At 47.8% G+C, this 13,572-nt stretch overlaps 1 protein-coding gene across 1 annotated transcript in view; it reads left to right on the top strand.

Annotated features, from left to right (window-relative positions):
* The window catches only part of DIP2B (disco interacting protein 2 homolog B), a 59,030-nt gene that overhangs the window by 41,971 nt on the left and 3,487 nt on the right, over positions 1–13,572 (top strand). Inside the window, exons 14-34 of the mRNA XM_083880980.1 lie at positions 574–638; positions 1,123–1,216; positions 2,109–2,228; positions 2,816–2,930; positions 3,501–3,640; positions 3,836–3,972; positions 4,273–4,353; positions 4,472–4,599; positions 5,334–5,448; positions 6,467–6,668; positions 7,009–7,118; positions 7,237–7,317; positions 7,870–7,993; positions 8,352–8,473; positions 9,069–9,180; positions 9,616–9,725; positions 10,418–10,548; positions 11,077–11,245; positions 12,184–12,354; positions 12,809–12,870; positions 13,005–13,062. Of these exons, the coding sequence (XP_083737106.1) occupies positions 574–638; positions 1,123–1,216; positions 2,109–2,228; positions 2,816–2,930; positions 3,501–3,640; positions 3,836–3,972; positions 4,273–4,353; positions 4,472–4,599; positions 5,334–5,448; positions 6,467–6,668; positions 7,009–7,118; positions 7,237–7,317; positions 7,870–7,993; positions 8,352–8,473; positions 9,069–9,180; positions 9,616–9,725; positions 10,418–10,548; positions 11,077–11,245; positions 12,184–12,354; positions 12,809–12,870; positions 13,005–13,062 (2,447 nt within the window). The remainder of the gene's footprint in view (positions 1–573; positions 639–1,122; positions 1,217–2,108; positions 2,229–2,815; positions 2,931–3,500; positions 3,641–3,835; positions 3,973–4,272; positions 4,354–4,471; positions 4,600–5,333; positions 5,449–6,466; positions 6,669–7,008; positions 7,119–7,236; positions 7,318–7,869; positions 7,994–8,351; positions 8,474–9,068; positions 9,181–9,615; positions 9,726–10,417; positions 10,549–11,076; positions 11,246–12,183; positions 12,355–12,808; positions 12,871–13,004; positions 13,063–13,572) is intronic.

Raw genomic sequence — 13,572 nt, forward strand, 5'->3', positions numbered from 1 at the left:
AAGTTTCTGGGGCTGTGAGGTTTTTTGGGTAGCCCAGAAATGGAGATTGGAAGGTGCTGGTGGTATTCCAGAGGGTTTTGCTGTAGGTTATGGTTTATTCTGGTCTTCTTTTTAAATCAAGCTAATTCCTACATCCATGAGTGAAACTATTTATAGAGCTGTAGGTCACAGAGCTTTAAAATGCAAAATTTGCCTTTTAGAATCCATCACTCGAGCTGAGAGTCAGGGCTTGAATGATGTTCTCTGGCTCCTCTTCCCTCCACTGCTCGTGCATAATGAGCTTCAGACCCTTCCTGTCCTACTGATGGACATTTCAGGCTGGAATGTGATTTCCTTGCAGCTTTCTGGATGAGTTCCTGCTCAGGAATGGACGTGTAGTTGTTAACTTTGCATGACAGGGAGCTCTGATCAGTAATATGAGTAATGAAACAGAGCCCTGGGCTTGCTGGGTGCCCCGTGGAGCAGCTCTGACAGATCAGTGGCAGGTTCATCCCTGTGCACATTCCAGCAGAAATGATGGGCACAGCTGTGCTGGCACATTGCACTTGACAACTTCACCTTTTCTTTTCCCAGGTGAAACGATAGTGAATGTGTTGGATTTTAAGAAGGATGCAGGGCTGTGGCATGGCATTCTAACGGTGAGTTGAAGCATTCCAGAGTTCTCTTTCTTGAGAGATTAATTATTAGATGGGATATTAGGAAAAATTTCTTCCTTGTGAGAGTGGCAGAGTGCCCAGAGATGCTGTGGCTGCCCCTGGATCCCTGAAGTGTCCAAGGCCAGGTTGGACAGGGCCTGGAGCAACCTGGGACAGTGGAAGACATCTGTGCCCATGACACTGGATGGGCTTTAAGGTCCCTCCCAACCCAACCCATTCCAGAATTCCATGATTCTGTGATAACAGCAGCATTTGAGTCCATGGCTGAGGACCATTACCTGTTAAAACAACCATTTCTCTCCCTGCCAGAGCTGCAGTTCTCTGGGGTAACATCAGAATCATCCTGACTAAACCTCTGAATTCAGGATTGGGTGGAAGTTGATGGGGGGACTGAGGGTGTCTTATTTCTAATAATCGATGAAAGGTTTGTGAACCCCTTCCTAACAATCTTTTTTCTGCTTTTCAGAATGTAATGAACAAGCTGCACACTATCAGCGTGCCCTATTCTGTGATGAAAACCTGTCCTCTCTCCTGGGTGCAGAGGGTTCACGCCCACAAAGGTAACTCAGGATGATCCACAACTTCAGCATTAAAATCTCAAATGCCTTAAATCCTTCTTCCTCTTCCATGACAAATCTTGAGGGCTAAGAGTTTCATTAATGTCCAAAGATAGTTGATTTTTATTTTGCAGTTGTAGATAGGATTTTCTAGATCCTCAAGCAGGGCTGGAGCTCATATCTCTAAAACTCAACGAGAGATTTTAAGCTCCCAGTCGTGTAGATACTTGTAAAACTCCTTGCACTGGTAACTTGCCAGAGGCTGGAACAGGAATGTGACAGCTTGGGAGGACAGGGGGCTTTGCCATTTATTTCTGTGCACAAAATCCTAATGCCATGTCAGTGGTGGGGAGCTTGTGACTTGGAGCCAGTTTCTTTTATGAAACCAAGAAAATGGTAGAATGCAGCAGGAGCCCTTGATCCCTGGCCTCCCTGAGGGCTTTCAGAGAGTGATAATGATTTCTGGCCTTTGGAGGAGGAGCTGTGATGATGACAGACCCTGGCTCAGGTGGTGGCAGTGCCACAGCAGATGCCATTGTGTGTTGGGTTTGCTGTTACTGCAGTCTCACTTATTTAAGGCTTAGGTGAGAATTCCCTCATTTAAGGGGTCTCAGATTGTGCATCCATGTGAAAACAACCCTTGGAAAGCTTTGATTTGTCCTGAGGTGTTGTTTTGGGGGTCTGAAACTGTCCATCCATGTAAAAACAACCCTTGGAAAGCTTTGAGGTGTTGTTTTGGGGGTCTGAGACCATCCATCCATGTAAAAACAACCCTTGGAAAGCTTTGATCTGTCCTGAGATGTTGTTTTGGGAGTCTCAGACTGTGCATCCATGTAAAAACAACCCTTGGAAAGCTTTGATTTGTCCTGAGGTGTCGTTTTTGTGTCGATTGCAGCAAAAGTTGCTCTGGTGAAGTGTCGAGACTTGCACTGGGCCATGATGGCCCATCGGGACCAAAGAGACGTGAGCCTGAGCTCGCTGCGGATGCTGATCGTCACCGACGGCGCCAACCCCTGTGAGTGTCCCCAGCCCCTCTCCCTTCTCACTGCAGGATCAGGGATCCCCTGGGGTCATTATCAGCTCCTCTGAGGTGCTCTCATTTGGGGCAGATGGCTTTTGGGGCCTGGGCACAGGACAAGGGGTTTCCGTGTTGCCATCCTTTGGGTTGTGAGAGATTTTGCAAAGCAGGAAAAAGGGAGAGTTGGATGGGGGAGAAGTGTTGATAAATCAGAGAATTGTTCAGGCTGGGAAAGGCCTTTTAGACTATTGAGTCCAACCCTTAAGCCAGCAGCACTGTGTTCACCACTAAACCCTGTCCCCAAGTGCCACAACCACACGTCCTTTAAATCCCTGCAGGGATTGTGATTCCACCACTGCTCTGGGCGGAATCCAATGTTTGAACATCCAGTCTGGGCTTGTTCCAATGCCTCACCATCCTTTGAGACAGAAGATTTTCCTTAATATCCAACCTAAACCTCCCCAGCACAACTTGAGGCCACTTCCTCCTGTAGTTTCCCAAATCTTCCTCCTGACCCTTCCTGTGTAGATGGGCATGAAATCAAATTCTGTGAAGTCCTAGTGGCATCTTTTCTTTCTTCCTAGGGTCTGTTTCCTCCTGTGATGCCTTCCTGAGCTTGTTTCAGAGCCATGGGCTGAAACCAGAGGCGATTTGTCCCTGTGCCACCTCCCCTGAAGCGATGACCGTTGCGATCCGGAGGTAACAAATTGAGTCATCCAGGCCGGGCTTTGTTCACACTTGGGTTGGTCATAGTTGATTTAAGCATGTAATAAACTCCTCTGACATTTACTATGTGTGCTCAGGTACTCAAGTTGCTGAGTTGTTAAACCTCTCTCCTGAGATCCAAGTGATTTCTGAGGTGTGTGACAGCTCAGCAGTGCCCGAGTGCTGCTTTTCCTCCCTGATTTCCACAGCCTGGGAATCAGGTTGTTCTGAATCTGAGATTTGAGATCTTTTGGACATTCTCATACTCTGCTTCTGTCCATTGCTCCCTTCTGTAAGGAACAGCCTTGCCATTATGTGGCCTGGGAGCTGGGGTTTGCCATGGGCTGAGATAATGAGCTGGCAGAGGAGCTGCAGTGCCCAGGAACACAATTCCTTAGGGATTGAAAACTTGGCTCCTTTGGGTGGGGATCCCTACTGCCATCACTGTATGAAATGATTATGCAAAGCAGAGACACTGAATACACCTATTTCTGCTTCTGTGCCATCTAACACTGAGCCCCGGTGCCTGATTGAGTGTATTTATTGATTTTGTGTCCTTCCCAGGCCTGGAGTCCCCGGGGCTCCTTTGCCAGGCAGAGCCATCCTGTCCATGAATGGGCTGAGCTTCAGTGTGATTCGGGTCAACACTGAAGATAAAAACTCTGCTCTCACTGTCCAGGACGTCGGGCACGTGATGCCAGGAGGTAAAAACAGGCAGGAGACTCCTGTGAGGTGTTTTTTGGGGAAGTTTTAGTAGCAGAATTGGTCAATGTTCTCTCCCATATCAACCTTGTTGTGGGAGAGGTGGGGCTCAGTCATTTCTGTCACAATTAAATGTGTCAGTTCTCACGCAGGGCAAAGTTTGGGAGCTGTTTTAACAAAAGCCTGATTTGTTCTAGGCATGATGTGTATAGTGAAACCAGATGGGCCCCCCCAGCTCTGTAAAACAGACGAGATTGGTGAAATCTGTGTGAGCTCCAGAGCAGGAGGAATGATGTACTATGGGCTGGCAGGGGTGACAAAGAATACTTTTGAGGTATGTCTAACAGAATGCATCTCTCCTGCCCCATTTTCTGTGTAAAACTGGTGGTCTTGGGTTTGTAACTGAAGTGTTAATGTTATTTTTAAAAAAACACACACTGGAAAACTCCTTGCAGTTAGAGATACTCAAAATCCCTTCCATAAACATCTCCCACCCTGCCAAAACAAGCGCTGCTCCGAGGCTTCCCTCCCCTTCTCCTCTTCCCTTCACTCACTTCAAATACAATTCTTGGGCTGGGGAAGGTTTTTCTCTCCTCAGGCTGCTTTGCCTCCAGTGTCCTCCTTTGTGTTGCAGGTGATCCCTGTGAACTCCTCAGGCTCTCCAGTGGGAGAAGTGCCCTTCGTGCGTTCCGGCTTGCTGGGATTTGTTGGACCTGTACGTGAGCCATTGGAGCCTTGCATTGCTCTGACCCCTCTGCAGAGTTTTGGGGAGGGAGGATGTGTGAGAAGAGCTCGCTGTGAGTTCCTCACAGGTGCCCCTTCTTGTCTTGCAGGGCAGTTTGGTGTTTGTGGTTGGGAAGATGGACGGGTTGCTGACAGTGAGCGGGAGGAGGCACAACGCCGATGACATCGTGGCCACTGGACTGGCTGTGGAGTCAATAAAAACAGTTTACAGAGGAAGGTCAGCACAAGAAACTCCCCATAAACTGCTGCATGTAATAAACTGGAACAGAAGCTTTAGTTCTTTCTTGGATTTCTCTTTGGGTAGCTCAGTTAAAGTAAACATATTTTTGATTTAGGTAGTAATTGCCCTGATCCTGCCCAACACAGATTTTTTTTTCCCCACTATCCAGCCTGGCTTTTCATCAAGTCTGTGCTTTAGGGAAAGCAATCAAGTAACAAGATAAGTCAGCCACATGGAGAAATTAATTCTCTGTCTCTGCAGAGTTGCAGTCATTAGCTGGTGGCTGGTGCAGCAAGGAAGAGTTTCATTAATGTCCAAAGATATTTGATTTTTATTTAGCAGTTGTGGATCTAATTTTCTACATCTTCAGGCCGGGCTGGTGCTCATATCTCCGAGACTTAGTGAGAGATTTTAAACCATCATGTAGGTGCCTTTAAATCTCCTTTCATTTGTGCTTTGCCAGAAGTTGGAACAGGAATGTGACAGCAGGTTGGGAGAATGGGAGACTGTGCCATATGGAAACTTCATCAGAAAGTGCAATTAACCCCTTCAATACTCCCCAGTCTTTCCTTTTGACTCAATATTAATTGTCTGATGCTTTTCCTCTTTTTTTTTTTTTTTTTTTTTTTTTTTTGCCCCACGATTATTTTAACAAGTTCTGTCTTTAACCTCTCCTTGACTTCCTGTTCCCAAGGAGTGAAACTGGAGTGTGGCTCTTCCCTTTTCCTTAGGATTGCTGTGTTCTCTGTGTCTGTGTTCTACGACGAGAGGATCGTGGTGGTGGCAGAGCAGAGGCCAGATGCTTCTGAGGAGGACAGCTTCCAGTGGATGAGCCGGGTGCTGCAGGTACAGCCTGAGCTGAGAGAATAAAGGAGATATTTTTTAAAAGGTCTTTAAGGGTACACCTTGGGCAGTGCAAGAGCCTGGTCAGGGCTAAGAGAATAAAGGAGATATTTTTAAAAAGGTCTTTAAGGGTACAGCTTGAGGGATGATGCCTTGGGAAGGCTGAGCTGGAACAGAGACTGGACAGAGCTAAGAGAATAAAGTGGATATTTATTAAAAGGATTTAAAGGGCAATACAAGAGGAGAAATTTAAGTTAAATTTTGAGAAGAAATTCCTCGGCCACTCTGGGATTCCATGAAGGTCCTGAGAGAACAGAGGAGCTCTGGCAGTCACCTCTCAGAACTGCCAAACAGATCTGTCAGCTCAAGCTTTGGAGTTGTGCTTTTAGTCCGGATCATGTGGAGCTCAGAGTTTGGCTTTAAAGCCACTCTTTTCTTTAGAAATGCATTTTCAGCAGAGACCAAGTGGGCAGGGAAAGGCCAGGACAGCTGAATGAATGTGGTCCTAAAAGAATGAATAGCAAGTGCTTCCTTTGAGAGCTGCCTGCACTGCATGTGTGTCATTCCAGGAATGACATTCAGGGAGTGAAGTGTGTGAGCTGGGGTGGGAAACCAGGGAAGTACCTGGTGCTCTGAATAATGGATCAGATGCCTGAATGCTGAGGCGGGCAGGAGGGAACAGAGTGTGATGGCTCAGAGGAGACAGATGGATACAATCCCGAGATCAGAATCCTGTGATTCATCAGGCAACTGTGGATATTTTGGGATTTTGGTCATGAAAGATGTAAAAATGGATTTGGTGTCTATGAAATGGGCTGTAAAGGCAGGGATGTACCCAGCACTTCAGGCTCTCTGCAGGACTCACTGGTGGCACAGAAGTCAAGTGGGTTGTCAGTGATTGACTCACTCCTCCTGCACCTCACAAGTCCGGGGATTTGTCTTGAGTGTGTCAGTGCATCAGCAGCAGCAGACTGTGTCCAGCAGTGCCAGGAATGCCAGTGACCATCTCTCCTTTCTCTAGGCAATCGACAGCATTCACCAAGTGGGTGTTTACTGCCTCGCTCTCGTGCCAGCCAACACATTGCCAAAAACTCCTCTGGGAGGGATCCACATCTCCCAAACCAAGCAGCACTTTCTGGAGGGCTCTCTGCACCCCTGCAACATCCTCATGTGCCCACACACTTGTGTGACAAACTTGCCAAAGCCCAGGCAGAAACAGCCAGGTAACATGAACCATTTTTGGTGTTGTTAAACTGGAGGCTCAGTGCCTCAGCCCCAGGAACCCAGTGATATCCTACTCCCTGTCCCACACGCTGAAGACCAAAGCCTGCCTTGTGCCCCGTGGCTGGGGCGTGTTCCAAGCCTCTCTTTGCATATGTTAGTCAGGAATTTTGATTCCCACCTTTGAACTCACTGGGATTCTCCCTCCTGATGAATAGAGACCAGCAATGCCTGCTGAACTCCATCAGTGAGGCTTCATCCCCTGGGGCAGTGGGATCCTGCAGGGGCTCTCTGTACCTTTCCTCTGCTCTTTTCCAAAGATGCTCTGATGTCTCTGCACAGGTGTGGGCCCTGCCTCTGTGATGGTGGGGAACCTGGTTGCTGGGAAGAGAATCGCTCAAGCCTCTGGGAGAGATCTGGGTCAAATAGAAGACAATGATATGGTTAAAAAGGTAAATCAGTGATTGTGACAGCTGGAGAATGGGAAGGAGTTTCCCCTCCTGGGTGTGGAGCAGCAGGGGGAAGCACTGAAGGAGAAGCTGGTGTTGAATTCCTGCCTGTCTCTTCCAGCACCAGTTCCTGACAGAAATGTTGCAGTGGAGAGCTCAAACGACTCCTGACCACCCACTCTTCCTTTTATTGAATGCCAAGGTACAGTCAGTGCTGAGTTGTTGGGTTTTTAAGGTCTACATGTTATCCAGTGCCAGTTGGAGAGTTTAAAATCTTTTGCCCTCTGCAGTGCCTCTCTTTAGTCTCTGTATCAGATTTTGCCCATAGATTTGTAACTTTAAACTTGACCCTTTGACCCTCTAGGTGCCTTCAGCAAATGACTCTCGTGGTTTGACCCTTCATTTTAAAACTGAGCGTGTTTGTAGGTCCCACTGGCTCCTGTATCAGTTAATGGTGTATCCCTTGGTGCCACCATCCCTATCAATGGTGTTGAGTATATTCTGGCAAGGTTCTGGTGCAAGAAGACCTGAACTGACTCCCTGGAAGGTAGAATTTTCTAGAGCAGATCTAACTCCATCTCTATCCTTTGATACTGTAGTGGATGAGTGGCTCACTGGGCGCCAGCAGCCTTTAGGTAGAGATAACTCATAGCTGTAGCCTCCTGCTAGCCAGCAAGCTTGGGTTTATTTCACAGCAGCCAGTTTGTGTTGTGCCAGGCCCTGTTTAGAGCATTTTTTTGTGTGTCCTTTCAAGGGAACCATTGTGTGCACGGCCACCTGCCTTCAGCTGCACAAAAAGGCTGAGAGAATTGCATCAGTGCTGTGTGACAAAGGCCATCTCAATGCAGGAGACAATGTGGTGCTTCTTTATCCTCCTGGTGAGTGAGACCCACTGGGGAAATACAGCCTGGGCTTTCTTTGGAATCTCAGTGGGATGTGGAAATACAGGAAAGGCACTCAGGGCTAGCGAGAGGTGCTCACTGCTGTGTCCTGCCTGACTTTTGAGTCGTTTGACACTCAGGGTGTTGTTTTCCTGTATGATGGAGATGTTTCCTTTGTGCATCCTTTACTTTCCCCATTCCCTATCCCAAGCTTTCTCAGCTCCCTCGGTGCTGGGCTGCTGATATTGCCCACCTGTGCTTGTGGGAGTGTCTCCCTTACCCCAGGGGAGGAGCAGCACTGCCCTGCTGTGCCTCCCTCCCCAATGTCCCCAATGTCCCCATGGTGTCCTTGCAGGCATCGAGCTCATCACGGCCTTCTATGGCTGCCTGTACTCGGGCTGTGTCCCTGTCACCGTGCGCCCTCCCCACGCCCAGAGCCTGGTGGCAACGCTGCCCACAGTGAGGATGATCGTGGAGGTGAGTGACAGGGGCAGAGCCTGGGGCTCCAGGGGTGACACCTGTGTCACAGGGAGTGGGGCTGGGTCACTCGTGGGCTCCAGAGGTGACACAGGAGTCACACCGAGCGTCGCTGCTGCAGAGGTGACACAACTGACCAACCTTGTGCTGTGTGACAGGGATTGAGGCACATTTGGGGCTGAGGGACAGTGTTGTCACTCATAAAATGCCATAGAAAGCCCTCTCCTCACAGACAGAGTGCAGGTGCTTCCTGAGAACACCAACATGGTGTTGCCACCCAAAATTTCACCTTATTGCTGGGGAAGTTCAAATCCTGCAGTTAAGTGACTTCCCAAGCCCAGTAACCAGGAGATACCATGGCTGGATCTTGCTGTGACACCTTCTCACCTGCTCTAGAGGTTCTGACAGGGTCTGTGCAGCCTGGGCTGCACTGGGGGTTTAATGAAGGGGAAGCAAAGTGTGCTAAAGCCAGAGGAAGAAATTCAGATTTGCTGAAAGAAACTGGCTACAGATGATAAAAGAGTCTCTGAACATCAGCTCTTGAAGTTGCAGAGCTGCTGGAACTCTTTGTTTAAATGAGTGTTCATCTTTGCAGGTCAGCAAAGCTGCCTGTATCCTCACAACCCAGACCTTGATGAGGCTGCTCAAGTCCAGAGAGGCAGCTGGTGCTGTGGATGTGAAAACCTGGCCAACCATCATCGACACAGGTGAGCTCCTTGGGCCAAGAGGCTCCTCAAAGTTCTGTGCAGGGGTGACTGGTGATTTCCCAAAGGGACTGTCCCCTGTTTCATTGAGTGGCTCTTGAAAATTTTATTTGAATATGTACAAAAGCTATCCAAGATGTGCCCTTGTTCACTGAGAACTCTTCTGTATTGAGCTGTGTATGGGAAATGATTGCAGTGGAGACAACTTTAATCTGTTTAAGGCAAGGGCAAGTTGGTCTTTTCTCTCTTTTCCTGAGAATAAATAATTTTCTGTGTGGGAGCTTTGGCAAGAGTTTTGCCATACACTGGCCTGTTTCTTCTGGAAAGAGAATTAATAGAAAGCTTTATCTTCCATCTCTGCTGTTTTGGAAGTTGTGTTCTCCTTTCAAAGACCAGTCAAGTAACCAAAATTAACTCGTTTATTTCTCTCTTGCACAGATGACTTGCCCAGGAAGCGACTGGCCCAGATCTATAAGCCACCCACACCTGAAATGTTGGCGTATCTTGATTTTAGTGTTTCTACAACAGGCATGCTCACAGGAGTAAAGGTATAGTAACGGATTAGGAGATGGGCACTTGTGTCTTGTCTTTGTCCAACCCTCTGAGCCACCTCCAACTTGTAGCTTAGACAAAGACCCTGATTTTCTTCTAACAAAGCTGTGGGCTTCAGTTCACTGAGTTCTGCCATAGAGGGAAACAGGTGTCCACAGTGGGGTCAGGAATTCTGCAGAGCTGCCTTGGCACAGCAGCACAGCTCTGAGCTCTGCTGGCCTCCACCAAAAGCAGAATAGGGATGCAGTCAGAAAAAAAGAGGGTAAGAAACTGAAAAGGGAAGCCTTAGATTGTTGGTAATGCTCATGTGTGTTTGGAGTGGGGGAATCACAGGATAGTCAGGGTTGGAAGGGAACTCTGGAGATCCCCCAGTCCAAGGCAGGGTGACCCAGAATAGGTGACACAGGAACATGTCCAGGTGGGTTTGAAATGTCTCCTGAGAGGAAGAAGACTCCATGACCACCCAGGGCAGCTGTTCCAGTGTCTGCCACCTCCATGGAAACTTCTTCCTCCTGTTGAGGTGGAACTCAAACAACTGCAGCTTCAATTTTAACTGTTGGTGTCAGGGCTCTGCAGTCTCTGCTGTGGAAGCTCAGGAACCAAACCACGGCCCTGTGCTCTCACCTGCCCGTGCTGGGGAGTCCCTGGGTGGTGTCCTGGGCTCCCAGCAGTGTCCCCTGTGTTGCAGATGTCCCATGCTGCTGTCAGTGGCCTGTGCAGGGCCATCAAGCTCCAGTGTGAGCTCTACTCCTCCCGGCAGATCGCCATTTGTCTGGACCCCTACTGCGGGCTGGGATTTGTGCTCTGGTGCCTTTGCAGGTAGGATTTTTTTGGGGGAAAGGGGCAAATTAACTCTTGGCTGGTTGAAATAAATCCTTTTGGGTGTGATTAAAGATGTGTTGACATTACAAAATGATTTAATTTACAGTAAGGAGGGGGGTGAGTTTGTTTTGGAACTGACAACAACATGTTCCCTTTTGCTGCACATTAGCAGGATGTTATCCCATCTTGATGATGTGTGTTTGTGCTGCCAAATATTCCTGGCTTCAGAATGTTTCTCTTGCCTTTCTTCCTTGATTACATGTTGCACTAAGGGAGGTTTTGTTCTGTGTGGGGTTGAGCCAGTTCTCTTCCTTCACTGTCAATGTGTGTTTGTGTGGGGATAAATTGTTATTCTTTTACAGTAAGTTGCATTTTTAAAATGCTGCTGCTCCAGTTTGCCTCAGCTGCAGTCCCACAACCTGCCTTTGGACTAGCAGGAATGTAATGTGCAAATAGAGTAAATATTAATTTAAAGATAACTGCAAGCTTCACTAAAAATGTTTTCTCCCTTAATGTTCTTCACAGTGTGTATTCTGGACATCAGTCAATTTTAATTCCTCCTATGGAGCTGGAATCCAATCTTTTTGTCTGGTTATCTACTGTCAGCCAGTATAAAATAAGGGACACTTTCTGTTCCTATTCAGTCATGGAAATGTGTACAAAGGGACTTGGAAACCAAGTTGAAATGTTAAAGGTAAGAAACATTTCCTGAGTGTTATATTACATAAATTAAGGAAACTCTGATAGTAAAGCAAAGTGATACAATCATTAAATACAAACTTTCCTATTGCACAAAATCTCCAGGCCAGAGGTGCTCCAAAAACAAATCTCCAAAAAAGCTGCAGCTCTGAGAGAGGGGAGAGGATTGGGAAGGAGCAGGAGCTCTGGCAGTGCAGGGAGCACCTGCCAGGGAATGCCAGGACAGCCCTGAGCAGGGAGGATCCCAGTGCTGCTCTGCAGCAGATTCCTTATGTAACAGTCTGCAGTGGAGGCTCAGACCAGCACATGATGGAAAGCACATGTCAGGAGAGCTGCTCAATGGAGGTGTGTTCTCCTTGGAGATGAGACAAGGGAAAAAAATAGCTCCATGCCATGCCTGAGGTGGTTTTTGTTTTTTTTTTTCCCTGGGATTTCCTGGCTCTGTGAGATCGAGGCTCAGCCTTGTTTTTTGGGTGGCACAGAGCTCTCTGCAGGTGCCTGGGCTGTGTCACCAGGTGAGCAGCACATGGGAGCTCCTGCCTGGTGCTGCTCAGAGCATTCACCAGAGAAATAATAATGGATTCAGGTCCCAGTGTTGTTGAAGAGTCAGTGCAATCCCAGTGGATGACTTTATTCTGCCTGGATTTGGTTTCCATCTGTATAAGCAGTGACTCAGAGGTGTAATCTCAGCTGAGCAGCTCAGAAGAGGGAGCACTGTGAGTCCATGTCTCGCTCTGGCTGCATTTCCAGGCTCTGCTCAGGCAGGATTTATAATTACAAACAGAATCAGAAAAAGGCAAAGTAACTTGGAACACAAGGACCGAGTTTGTCCTGCATTTCCTGAGTAACTTCAAGGGATGAGAAACAAACATAACTTCTTGAGAGGGGACAGATGAACACCTCCAGCCCTTTTCCCTCATGTTTTGTGTGCAGGCCCGAGGCATTAACCTGTCCTGTGTCCGGACCTGCGTGGTGGTGGCAGAGGAAAGGCCACGAGTTGCCCTCACTCAGTCCTTCTCCAAACTCTTCAAGGACATTGGGCTCTCATCCCGAGCTGTGAGCACCACCTTTGGCTCACGGGTCAACGTGGCCATCTGTTTACAGGTGAGGCTTCCCAAGGGCTCTTTTTTTGTTGTTGTCACTGACACCAGATTGCAGATCTGTATTCCTCACTCCCCATCTGCACACATTTCTGAAGCCCAACATCTGCCCTGTAGAGAACAGCTGGCACAAGATTTAAGCAGCTTCTCTCATTTTTCAGCTGCCTGATCATATCACAGATGCCCAAAAGGAGTGAAACATGAATCTGGGCTGTTTATTTCCACATTAACATTGCCTGATTGCTGAGAGAGCTTTGGGATGTCTCTCCCCCATCTCCAAGGCTCCTTCCCACACAGGTGTTCCAGAAAGTCACCCACTTATTGAAGGGTTTCCCTTAGTGCAGCTGTCAAGGTGGGGGAATATGAGTAGGAATTCTGCTGCAGGAAACATCTCTGGGCTCAGGCAGGAGTTACCCTGACTGCTCTAAATAAATATTTTTTAAATATTAACTCCTCAGGGAACATCAGGGCCCGATCCCACCACGGTGTATGTAGACCTGAAATCCTTGAGACATGACAGGTACTGTAAGTCCACTTAAACCAATTTATTAACTGTATAAAACCCTGCAGTGGTGCTGAGTTTTCACACCACTCCAGACACTTCAGCTCATTTTATTTTTTTCTCCCTGACAATGTTTTTTTCTTTACCTTCAGAGTCCGTCTGGTGGAACGAGGAGCTCCACAGAGCCTGCTGCTTTCTGAGTCTGGGAAGGTAATTCCATATTTCCCTATTTCCCCAGCCCTTGTGCTGTAGCTGGGAGGGGGTGGCACTTGGTTACACCGTCCCTCTGGAAAGTCAGTTTGATTTCTAACGAATTTGATTGATTTAGGAGTGTGTTTTGCTGGAAATCCTGGGGGGATTGGTCGCTTTTGCAGTAAATGAACCATGTCAGAAGTGTGAGCTCTGGTTATTCTTGAAATCAGCCTGTATTTGGGATTTACTGTCTTATTCCCTCATAGTTTAGCAGAAAGAGGTTTGCCTGTAGTTTTTTAGCTGAATTCTTCAAAATCAAGGTCTAGCAACATATTCAGGCCCAGAATATCTTTCCTGTGTGGCCCTGGAGCCATGGAATACATCCATAACCTGATCTTGCCTTGCTGGACCTGTCCTGGCCTGTTTTATCCCTGCTTGTGATGTCCACGGGTGAAATTCTGCCCTGATTGAGCAGCCTGTGTGTTTTATTATGCTGAAAATAATCCAACAGGGATTGCACATTTCCTC

This window comes from Zosterops lateralis (genome assembly GCF_965231275.1).
Source record: "Zosterops lateralis genome assembly, chromosome: 32".
In the NCBI taxonomy this organism is placed as follows: Eukaryota; Metazoa; Chordata; class Aves; order Passeriformes; family Zosteropidae; genus Zosterops; species Zosterops lateralis.